Source organism: Curcuma longa, chromosome 5 (assembly GCF_044706935.1).
Source record: "Curcuma longa cultivar G26 ecotype Majalengka, Jawa Barat chromosome 5, ITB_CL_G26_1.1, whole genome shotgun sequence".
Classification (NCBI taxonomy): Eukaryota; Viridiplantae; Streptophyta; class Magnoliopsida; order Zingiberales; family Zingiberaceae; genus Curcuma; species Curcuma longa.
In genome coordinates this window covers 8385700-8396747 of record NC_133865.1, presented here as the reverse complement: position 1 = coordinate 8396747, position 11048 = coordinate 8385700, and the positions used below count along the sequence as shown (strand labels likewise).

At 38.1% G+C, this 11048-nt stretch overlaps 2 protein-coding genes across 2 annotated transcripts; both read right to left on the bottom strand.

The window, feature by feature from the left end:
* Positions 1-417: 417 nt before the first annotated feature.
* Positions 418-3615, bottom strand: LOC141830063 (uncharacterized). The gene is made up of 7 exons (XM_074717542.1): positions 3497-3615; positions 3317-3391; positions 2123-2180; positions 1905-1960; positions 1571-1633; positions 886-954; positions 418-802 (listed from the first exon to the last, which is right to left on the bottom strand). The coding sequence occupies exons 1-7, from the start codon at positions 3554-3556 to the stop codon at positions 572-574; spliced, it is 612 nt and encodes a 203-aa protein (XP_074573643.1). The 5' UTR covers positions 3557-3615; the 3' UTR covers positions 418-571.
* A 517-nt stretch (positions 3616-4132) lies between these two features.
* Positions 4133-10319, bottom strand: LOC141828911 (LRR receptor-like serine/threonine-protein kinase SIK1). Its single transcript, XM_074716299.1, has 26 exons — positions 10229-10319; positions 10066-10137; positions 9885-9956; positions 9723-9794; positions 9589-9660; positions 9426-9497; positions 9270-9341; positions 9107-9178; positions 8964-9032; positions 8371-8442; positions 8037-8108; positions 7880-7951; positions 7389-7460; positions 7226-7297; positions 7081-7152; positions 6693-6764; positions 6536-6607; positions 6369-6440; positions 6220-6291; positions 6072-6143; positions 5923-5994; positions 5779-5849; positions 5564-5695; positions 5132-5470; positions 4683-5053; positions 4133-4595 (listed from the first exon to the last, which is right to left on the bottom strand). Exons 5-26 carry the CDS (start codon positions 9597-9599, stop codon positions 4248-4250), a joined length of 2421 nt encoding a protein of 806 aa, XP_074572400.1. The 5' UTR covers positions 9600-9660; positions 9723-9794; positions 9885-9956; positions 10066-10137; positions 10229-10319; the 3' UTR covers positions 4133-4247.
* Positions 10320-11048: the final 729 nt, after the last annotated feature.

Below are 11048 nucleotides of genomic sequence, written 5' to 3'. Positions count from 1 at the left end.
AATTTTAACACTTGATTACTATTGTAAACAATAGATGCTAACTTGAAAAGTAGTATAAACCATTTTAGAAAGATGTGTTAAGAAACAAGCAATGAAATGTAATCCACTTTAGAAGGCTATGAAACACATTTCTGGTTTGAAAAAGAAGAATGAAGTGGGAACCCTTGTGAATTTAGACACCGTATAGCCCAATTCATTGAATGGGAATATATCCATTAAAAAGAAAAGAAAAGAAAATATTAGTAAAATAAAATTGGAGTAATAATTGCTTAAATCAAAAACTTATTCATGCAAAGATTGAAATCATGTGATGGGGCAATAAATGACCTCTATTGCTTCTTCAGCGCAACTGTTCGACTCTTTCTCTTTCGGTGGCAGCTGATTTTACGACTCGAATGCTTTCACAGACATAATCGAATTGATACTCGAATGATAGATTATCACATGAAAATAGAAATCGAATACGTCCTATTAACATACATAAATTGGATGAGTTTACATGAACCACGAAGGAGATGAGATAACCTTGTAACAATACCAAAAAAGGGAAAACAAGAGAAGGAAAAGACAATCAATTGTCTTCTTCACTTTCGTCGCTATAAGAGACTAAACCCATGAGTGCATTCGGAGCAGCATCAGGTGATACCTTTACATCAACAACATCATTGGAAGGTTTTGTACTCTCTGAAGATCCAACAGTAGGTGTTGGTTCCGTCTTGGCTTTCTTCGCTTGCGGTTTCACTGTGATAATTATGTTCCCCATTCGGGCTTGTTGATTCCTTTTACGACCTGGGTTAGGTACCTGCGGTTGGAGGAATTTGTTGATGGAGGAAGGTAACAATTCATAATCTCATTCATGATATTTCACATCTGTTGGAGGCTGACCTCAGTTATAGTAACAGGTGTGCTGTCTTTGAGCTCATGAACAAAAGAGGATTGAGCTGCTACTGCATCCTACAAGCAAAGAATAGGTTTTGAAACAAGTGGATGACGAAAACTCACGAGTTATTTGACAAAATCCATGATGTCGACAAAAGTTTAAACGTGATGTACCAGTCAAAAATTGATGCCACAGAACTAGTTTGCAATGAAACGTAACTAGGATTATTTCCCAAATGGTGCAATGTTATGTGGATTGTCAATAGAAATGGAATGCCTCTGAACAATGATATAACTTAATTATAATGACATAACTATTTGCATGAGTAATATGTTTTATTTATTGGAATAATGATATAACTTAGCTCGGTAAAGGCTTTAGCCCAACTCAAGCTTGATAAGCTTTTTCATAAACTAAGCTTAAACAAGCTCAACCAGATAACAAAAAAGCTTGAAAACCATCAAGTTCAGCTCAGCTAAACTTGTTGGCAGCCCTAGAAGTGTGCGCATAAGGGAAGATGATTTCCTTCAACAACATGAAAGGAATAAAAAAAATGATAGAAAGAAAAGAGAAAAAAATTGCATATTACACATATCACCAGGTGAAGTATTTGAGTATTAAATAAAAAACCTCATAAGCAGCAATTATGAGAAAGGAAGAAAAAAGACAGTTGGTGGAGGTGATATTTACATGAAAACTGCGAAGCTCTTCAGCTTCTTCAAGTGCGACTTGTTTTTCGTATTCTCTCCTGGACTGAAGTGAGAAAAAGAGATTAGTGGCAACCTTAAAGAAAGAAGGATAGCTATTAACTATTTGATCCATAATAATCAACTAACATTTAGATATTAGAATACAAAACTTGAAAGAGAGGGCATGTAATGATCCATGAAGCAACAAAGGAATCATATAAACTCAATGTAAAAGGGGACAAAATTTCATAATAAAATATTGTTACTAAGAGTTCCATTCTGTAAAAGAGAAACACACCACCATACATAGAAGGGAACATTTTGGTCATGCTCACCGTGGCCAAATTATCTAAAAACTCTGTCTCATCCTCGTCAAGAGCTTTTGGTGGTCCTAAATATACAAAGAACACAAATGCATTACACATGAAAAAAGTGAGGCCTTTCAAAACATAGTTTAAGGAAGAAAAACACTCAATATTGACCCACTTATTTCTGAACCAGCATAATGACTAAAATCTATTCACATGATATAGTTAATGAAAAGAACACTCACTGTGCTTAAATCTTTCATTAAACTCAGCATCCTTTTTTTCTTTGTTTTCCTTCAAGATCTGTAAAGGAAAAGAATCACAATCACAGGAACATAACAAACTATGAAGCACAGCTGAGTATTGTTTCTCTACTTCAGAAACTACTTTTTTTTAAAGAAAAAAAATTAACATCATTTATTGAGCCACATAAATACATGCCAATAGAAGAAAATCAACAGCAGCACACCATTTAAGAATATGGGAAAATACCAAGAAACACAAGGTAGATTTGGCATAAAAGGAATTTATAATTGAACTGACACTTGCAAGCAGATTGTTTGTGTCATATTTCGAACTCAATCATATAAATCTGAATAAGGTTTCTTTCCATACTATAGATACACATAAGAAAAACCAAATCTAGAATACATAGGTGGAGAAGTAATACATGGTAGAAATTCTGATAGTATGTCATGAAAATGCACCCATCATGTGCTTGGAAAATAGAGAAACCACATAGAAAGCACAAGATGATAGTTCATAGTTCTCCTAAATGGCAAGAACCCAAATGTTGCAATAACAAAGTGTACAATGAAGCAATATTCTGTACGAATACATAATTAGAACAGTTTAGATAGTATAGTCATGATCTGTTTTCACCAAACTTACATTTTTATCGATCGCAGTTTGAAACAACCATGTAAAATAAATTTGGAAACCATAGAAACTAATAAGTCTAATCTTGCATATATTACTATCAAAATGAATCACAACAACATGCTATTGCATCATGTCATTTGGATACAGACAGTAGAGCCAATTGTATACCTAAAATGCAATTAAAACATAATGACAACAGAAATTGCAATCCATGCTGAAAAGCAGAAAACTTGTGCAAAGTAAAAGATGATTAGCACAGAATAAAAGTATTATATATCCTAATAACACTTCCACTTAATAAAAATTAGATATTAAATTTTCAAACTTTATCAACAGTAGAATTTTAATTATGACCACTACAAGCTGATGTAAACATACAAAGGAATCATTTGGAAACAGGAAAAAAAAAAGAAGCAAAAAAAGGGTAGATATCAATTAGACAGATGAAACATCGGGTCTGATTTGTTCATCAACAATTTCAGATCAAGAGCCAGAGGCTCATTCCTAACTCAGCAGGTGAACAACAAACTAGCATAGAGGAAAAGGAATACACTAACCTCGTACAATGGCCTATCCCTAGAGGCGGTTCCGTCTTCGACACGTTCGCCTCTCGTCCTCTTCGATTGAACCAACTGCAGCGGATCAAAGCACCGAACGTAGGGTTAGCTTTACGAAGATTAGCGGGGAAGATAGGCTAAAGAGAAGGGCTTCGATTAAGGGGTTGAGCGAAGAATAACCTGCTCTTCCGAGACGAAGTTAACCAGGCGAAGCGGCGCTGCCGCCGACTCGTCCGCCATCGCTGCCCGCTGGTGATTCAACTCACACCGCTTCCTTATGCGGACGGAGGTAACCGGAAAAAGCCGCGTCCTGTGGGGTTCGAGTCTTTTTCGCAGTTTACTGGAAACCGAGCCGGTCTGCCTGCGGGTGGGTCCCACTATGTTATATTTATGATGCATCCGTTTAATTTAAATTTACAAATTAGATAAAAAAATTAATTGTTAAAACAAAAATATCGCATAGTTTAGTAGCGGTAGGTTCCCGATATACATGTGGGAAAATTCTATTTTGCCCCCAGTTTTTGTTACTTTTACAAAATGCCTCTTATCACCACTTTTAAAGCATTAAGACCGTTAACTACACAATTCTTCTTCATGCAACTTTTTTCATATTTTGGAAGAAAAGAAAATATGACGGAGCTAATAAATTCACCTGAAACACATGAACAATTCAAATACCACTCACAAGGAGCACCATTTTGCTCTGAATGTAGCATTCAACTTCATTCACGGGGTTCTTGTTCCAAAACAGTACTCTGCAATCACAAACAAACATACAAAACTCCAAAACACATTAAAGAAAGATAGATCCTCTTCTGTGTTACACTAATTAATACCATTCCATCTTAATTCTTAACAATTCATAAAAACCTAAAGTTTCTAGTTTGTATCTGTTCTAAGTAGTCAGACTTGCTAATGATCCTTTAGAACATCAAAGAGTGGACTTGGAAATCACTTCCCCGAATTTGACAAACCACTGGGCATCAGACAAGCTACTGCTGTCATGTTTGGCACTAGACTTGACTTCCGGGTGGCCACTGGGGAGGAAATGGGTGTAGGACTTTGCATTTGCCATGCCAGGCTTCATGCTCGGGGCCGGCAGCAAGGTCATCAGCACGCGGGCAACCTCGTGCATTGTGGGCCGGTCGGACGGATGCCTTTTGGTGCACAGCAATGCGAGTTGTAATGCCTTCTTGACTTGGTTCATGTTCGTGCATGTTACTGACACTTCAGTGTCCACTGCCTCCATTACTGTATTGTCGTCTGCCTTTGAGAGGATCTAGAGTTCAAAACAGTTTGTTAGTTTGGAGCTAAAAGAAAGATTTGGTTTTAGTGATAGAAGATTGATTAGTTTGATGGTGCTAACCAGTTGATGTAAGTTGGACTCATTGTCGACAGGCTTCTTCCCTGTAAGTAGCTCCAGAAGCACAATTCCAAAACTGTAAACATCTGATTTTTCAGTTAGTCTGGATGTTCGAGCATACTCCGGGTCTATGTAGCCAATTGTGCCAAGCACATAGGTTGATGCATGAGTCTTCGCCGAGGAGATAGACTTGGCTAGCCCGAAATCGGAGAGATGAGCTTCGAAGTTCTCATCGAGCAGAATGTTGGATGACTTAACATCTCTGTGGATGATTCGGGGGTTGCAGTCATGATGAAGATAGGATAGCCCCTGTGCTGCACCAACTGCGATTTTCAGTCGTGTGTCCCAATCAAGCCTCACTTTCTTCGATGGGCCTGAAAGATGTATAATTTGATCAAAGTAGTGCATCTAAGGAGAACAAAATAAAAGAGAGGATGTTTTGTTGTGTGAACCATGAAGAAGATCCCACAAGGAGCCATTTTCCATGTACTCATAGAAGAGTAGATTTCCATTTGGGGAAAGCGAATAGCCGTGTAAGCTGACCAAGTTTCGATGCCTAATGCTACCAACGGTCTCTAGTTCAGTCTCGAACTCACGGTAGCTGTGTGGATGTTGACTATAGAGTCTCTTTATTGCAATAGTCTTGGAACTCTTGAGCACACACTTGTATACTGTGCTAGAAGAACCATAGCCAATTATATACTTATCACTCAAGTTATCAGTGAGTCTCATTATATCGTCGTATGTATGAATCGCCATATCCATTTGCAGATATATCAACTTTGGCGGACCTGTTTACGAACAATGTTCAAGAAAAACGAAAGTTTACCATAATGTACATTAACTAAACATGAAACACATGTAGTATGGAAACTGAGACATACATTGGATATTGCACTTTGATCCCTTGATGATGTGTTTTGGTTGATTTGACCGGTATATCGCTACTATTGCCATTGTTAGCAGCAAAATGCAACCCAAACTAATGCAAACAACAACAGCTCGAGAAATGGTAACTAGAGAAGAAGTAGAATGTATTATTCGTTAGCACACTACTCGGAATAATTCAGCAAGAAAAGAGTTGCAAAGGAAGCATTACCTTTTGGGCGAAGAACTGGTTGACAAATGGATCCTAACCAATTTCCACACAACATTGCATTGCCAAAGAAACTGAAAAAGGAATTTGAATAAGTACTTCTTGATTAGATATTGAAATCATCGAACTAGTTTCTAGGATGATCACCTTTCGGGAGGAAATCTTGAAAAGTTTTTGTACAGAGGAATATTCCCAGAAAAATTGTTAAACGAAAGGTTCCTGAATCAGTTCACCATGGATGAGCAGTTTGTGATATAAAAGGAAAATTTTTAGAGTCAGAAGTGAGAAAAGCTCACAAGTTTGTTAAACTGAAGCAGTTTGCCAACTGCACTGGAATCTCTCCATAGAGATTGTTGCTGTTCAGAATCCTAAATTCAAACAACACACAATTAGAAAGGATTAAAGAATTCCACGAACCAGATGGATTCTACTGGTTCAACTTACAAAGTATCTAGATACTGCAGCTGACCCAATTCTTGAGGAATTCTTCCAATGAGCTTGTTGTACGAGATATTACTAAAGAAACTCGACGCATCATTCAAGAACAAAAACACGACAATATCAAAGATATTGTACAATGCTGAATGACTTACATGACTTGAACACTTCGTAGGTTTCCGAATTCAGCAGGGAGACCTCCACTGAAACTGTTGTTGCTCAAGTCCCTATGGTAATACGAAAAAAAAAACAAATTTCAAATTGGAGAAAAGCAACTCAATCTATTCAATCTCATTATATCTAGGATGTACGATTCACTCACAGTACGAGAAGATGCTCAAGATCACCAACAGAATCAGGTATTCGACCAGAGAAATCATTTGCTGAGAGGTCTCTGAAGTCGCAAAATACATATAATTATCAAATATAACTCATAATCCTACTTGAGTTGAATCATAATAGAAAAGTGAATTACTCACAGAGTGTCAAGATTGACAATTCTACCCAACTCGGCGGGAATTTCTCCATTAAAGTTGTTTGAAGACAAGTTCCTGTAGGATAGTAGAGAGATTACTTGAATGCAACGTATTACACAATTTTATTGTTGGACTCTAACTTTTTATACAAAAACATGTTCTTTGTCAAGAGTTATGGGCACAATAAGAAAAGTTCACATGAACACACTCTTCACTATGTGCTCAATGGATTTGAAATTGAATGCAAATCCTATTTAAAATCCTTTATCATTCATCCGGTAAGGCCAAGATTCAATCCTGACCATTGATGGCCACTCTTTATTAACTAGTCTAAGCCAAGTCAAACAGCTAAAAAAAGTTGAAGATGAAGAGAAGAGAGTTTGGTACTCACAGATAGGTCAGACTCTCTAGCTTTTGAAGCTCCAAAGGTATAGAACCATTTAAATGGTTACCATGAACATTGCTGCGAATGAAATGCAATATAATTAGATAAGAAAAAGAAAAATGCTCCAAAGCAAAAGAGAAAGGAAACTCACAATTTATTCAGAGCAGTGCAAGAGCTGATGTTTAACGGAATAGGACCAGCAAGATAGTTATTGGCAAGATTCCTATCAAAAGAGAAACAGAAACATGCATATTTAACTTAGCGCAAGAAATTTCAAGTATGGTATAAGAGAATTCATGATAAAGGGTTCTCACAATTCAAACAGCTCTTCAAGTTTTCCAAGCTCCTCTGGAATATTGCCCACTAGTTGGTTATCATTAAGCTGCCTGTTTATTAGAATTAGGGCTGTTAATGAACATTATTTGATGAAAAAGATTCACACTTTGCTCAGTGAGAGCTTGTTTACAAAACAAACGAGCTTAGATTATAGTGAGTATAGCACATTATGAATAAGACTTGTGGGCTATTCATAAACAAAGTTATTTACAAATTTATAATTGTTCATAAACTTGTTCATGATTTGATTATGATCTTTCATCTTTAGTTTTTAATTCAAAAATATAAATACTATAATATTATGTAAAATTTGAAACTATCAAATGATAAGGACAAGCATGTCACTAGTTGAGATAAAAAAAACAAGTGTGGATCAAGCTTGATAAGTTGTTTAATAAACATCTTAGCACAACTCAACACGGTCTAATTATGCAAGAGTTTCAGAACTAAAATATAGAGTGATTTTTACAGATAACTAAGCCTTGTCATGTTCCCCAACTCAGGAGGTATTGGCCCAGTCAGTTTGTTCCCGTGCAGGTACCTAAAAGGAACCAAGAAACAAATCATAAAGATGAGGTCACATTTTGTTTTTTTATGTAAAACAAATAACAGATTCAGAAACTCACAATTTTCCAGTGTAGGACAAGTTGCCAAGAATAGGAGGAATGGTCCCAACAAGTTCATTTTCACTTAAGTCCCTGAAAAGTGTTTGTTCATGTGTGAGTTAAAATTAGCCTTGTCCTTCCCAAATGGCTTATGGAGATAATTAGATCGCCCCATTTGAACTTTATCAGAGATCTAAAGAACTATATGAGCTAGCTCTTTACTTCTGCTGACGTCGCCATGACAACTGTTTACTTGTTAGAGTGTTCGTTAAGAGAGCAAGTCACAGAAAGGTCCCACGATAACAGAAAGGTACAAACAGCAGACTGAATTCCATTGCAAACAACAAAAACTTACAGCACAGCAAGAGCCTGCATAAGACCAATCACATCTGGTATCTTTCCAGTGAGTCTGTTTCCCTGAAGTGACCTATGAAAGGAAACAAGACCAATTACAGTTATAATCCAAAAGAAAACTTGATAGAATACAAAGATGAAACTTTGATGCAAATTTAGTGGAGTGAAGAGATCATAAAGTTACAAAAGACTTTTAGAACTGATTTGAAGTAAACATATCAGGGGTCCTGATTAATGATTAATGCAATTGAAGAAAGATTCACACAAGAGAATGGCTGAAATTATATCAAGGATCACCATATAAGACTTATGCTATCAGAGAAAGATTCACACAGAGCACTGCATTTTTCTCTATTTTTAAATAGATGCAAGAACATAAGTGAATAATATATATGGTAGTGACTTGTATATGGTAGTGACTTGTAGAAAGCCAACTTTGTAAGAAGTAGATCAAGTAAGAACACTACAAACTACAAGCATGAGTTCTGAAAATCACATCAGAGGTAACCAATAATGTTGTCGAGCAAAGATCTATGCAAAGCACTCAGTTTTCACTACTTTTTAAAAGGCAAAAAATGAAAGTGGATAACCTACAATGTAGCAACTTGTAGAAAGCCAATGTTGTAAGGAATCTCTCCTCTTATTTGATTGTATGATATGTCCCTAAAAGACACAAGATACAATGTTATAAACTTTGGATTTTGCTTGTAGAAGCTTTAATACAGGGAGCACTGTACAATATCTCAAAGCTGGTGCAGTTGCCTATGATATCAGGAATAGTTCCCGTGAGATTATTTCCTCTCACATCACTGCATGGCAAAATCACAGAAGTCAGCAAAAACCACATATTTTCACCTATGCTGACAAGGAGCAAACATGAACAGGACCCAGATGACTCACAAGTACCAAAGGCCAGTTAATTGGCACATATCAGGAGATAAATCTCCAGTGAGAAAGTTACCACGCAAGCCTCTAGTAGCCATGTAGAAAACAATAGAGCATCACGAGCTGTCCTCGTAGAAAATTTTATCAACTGAAATGGGAATGAAAAATTACAGATACTGTAGCACTTCGTTCCAATAAATGAGTCGAGGAATTTCTCCAGTGAGTTGATTCTGAGCCAAATCTCTGTCACACGACACAAACCATCACAACATCTATGAGAACTGCTACAAACGAGAAAAATTAGGAGAAGTAGTCAAAATCTGAAAGAAGTTACAAGGTTTTCATGTTTGGAATTTGGGATAGTGTTGTGGGGATGGGTCCTGTCAGCTTGTTGTTCTTCAGGTTCCTGCTTTGCACCATGAATTAGACACAAGATTTAGCGAGAAATTAGTGCAGAGATTAGCTTACAGCTCCTCCAGTTGCTTGAGCTTGGAGAGTGAAAATGGAATGTCGCCATACAGCGCATTTACAGACAAATCCCTGCAATATTTTGTTTGCATGGTGAAAGTTGAAGAGACGAAGAATAAGAAGGTAATGAACAGTGAGAAGAAAGAATGCACGAGAGATTACAAATATTTTAGAGCAACACAGTCTCCAATCTCATCTGGGATCTGTCCAGTTAGCTTGTTCCCCTTCAAATCACTGCACCCACCATAAAGTATTCGTTAAACTGCATTAAAATACTCATCAACAATTTTTTAAAATCCCAATAAGGAAGCTTTTTTTAAATAATTGTGGCCGAGTTGATTACATGGATTGCAAGTTCTGGAGCTCCCCAATCTCAGGCGAGATCTCTCCGCCAAGATTCAGATTCGAAAGGTTTCTTGAATTCGACAGCGGAAAAAGTGTATATTTGTCAGATCAAAGCCTAGAGAAATGTAAATCAACGTAAAAGGGATTCTTAATTTTTTTACAAAGCGACGACGGAAGAGGTGAGGTTGTCGCAGAGCACGCCTCTCCAGGCGCAATGGTCGTCGTCGCCATCTCCGGTGGCGTTGGCAGCGTTCCAGTCGAGGAGCAAGTTGGCAACGTTGCTGAAAGAGGCCTTGAGCGAAAGCAGAGCCTTTCCTGAGTTCCAAAGGTTGATTTAGCTGGAAATTGAACATGAGAACTGGGGGAAGAAGTAGAAGAGATCGACCTTCGTCGGAGAGAGGAGAACCGAGCGGGAGGAAGAGGAGGAGCAGCAGCATCAACAGCAATATCCTTCGCCCTTTGTTCTTTTCCATGACTAGGGAAACTCGGAAGCTATCCGAGAACGGAATCCAGAGCTCCATGCATTCTTCAACTGCGAAGGCGAGCCAGAGTTAGAATGCGAGCGCAGAGTGTGTGCTTGCGCTTTTGTTTGTGTGAGAGAAAGAGGGCGAAGTGCACATTACCAACCCAAATGGTGGTGGCGACAACGACATGACTGTTGCTTCTAGGCCCGTCCTCGCCCTGGTCCATCTCTTCTCCCTCCGTGCCCATGGACCACCACCTCTCTCTTGCTCTCTCTCTCTCCCCCTCTGGTTTCTGGGCGGCGCATCGAACAATAAAACCGCAGAACAGAAGCAGAAGCGGCCGCAGCGCTGCAAAGCTACAGCGCCTACGCTCTGCAACCCACCTCCATGACAAAGCAGGCACCTTTACTGCAGAGCAGGCACCTTTACTGCTCCTCGCGAGCGCTACACCAACATCAACTCTATATCGCCATCGGGAAGCGCGGTGTGCCGAAGGGACAAAAATGCAAACAGCCCT

Bases quoted from the DNA above. Each gene is read 5' to 3' on its own strand.
- LOC141830063 (XM_074717542.1), bottom strand. From the start codon at position 3,556: ATGGCGGACGAGTCGGCGGCAGCGCCGCTTCGCCTGGTTAACTTCGTC. The intron at 1,961-2,122 runs GTGAGTGTTCTT...TTGTATATTTAG, and splicing joins TAATGAAAGATTTAAGCACA to GACCACCAAAAGCTCTTGAC. The intron at 803-885 runs GTCAGCCTCCAA...CTCCAACCGCAG, and splicing joins CACCTGTTACTATAACTGAG to GTACCTAACCCAGGTCGTAA.
- LOC141828911 (XM_074716299.1), bottom strand. The intron at 9,179-9,269 runs GTGAGTCATCTG...TTTGCCATGCAG, and splicing joins TTAACTGGCCTTTGGTACTT to TGATGTGAGAGGAAATAATC. The intron at 7,153-7,225 runs GTGAGTTTCCTT...TTTCATTCGCAG, and splicing joins TGCACTGCTCTGAATAAATT to CAATGTTCATGGTAACCATT.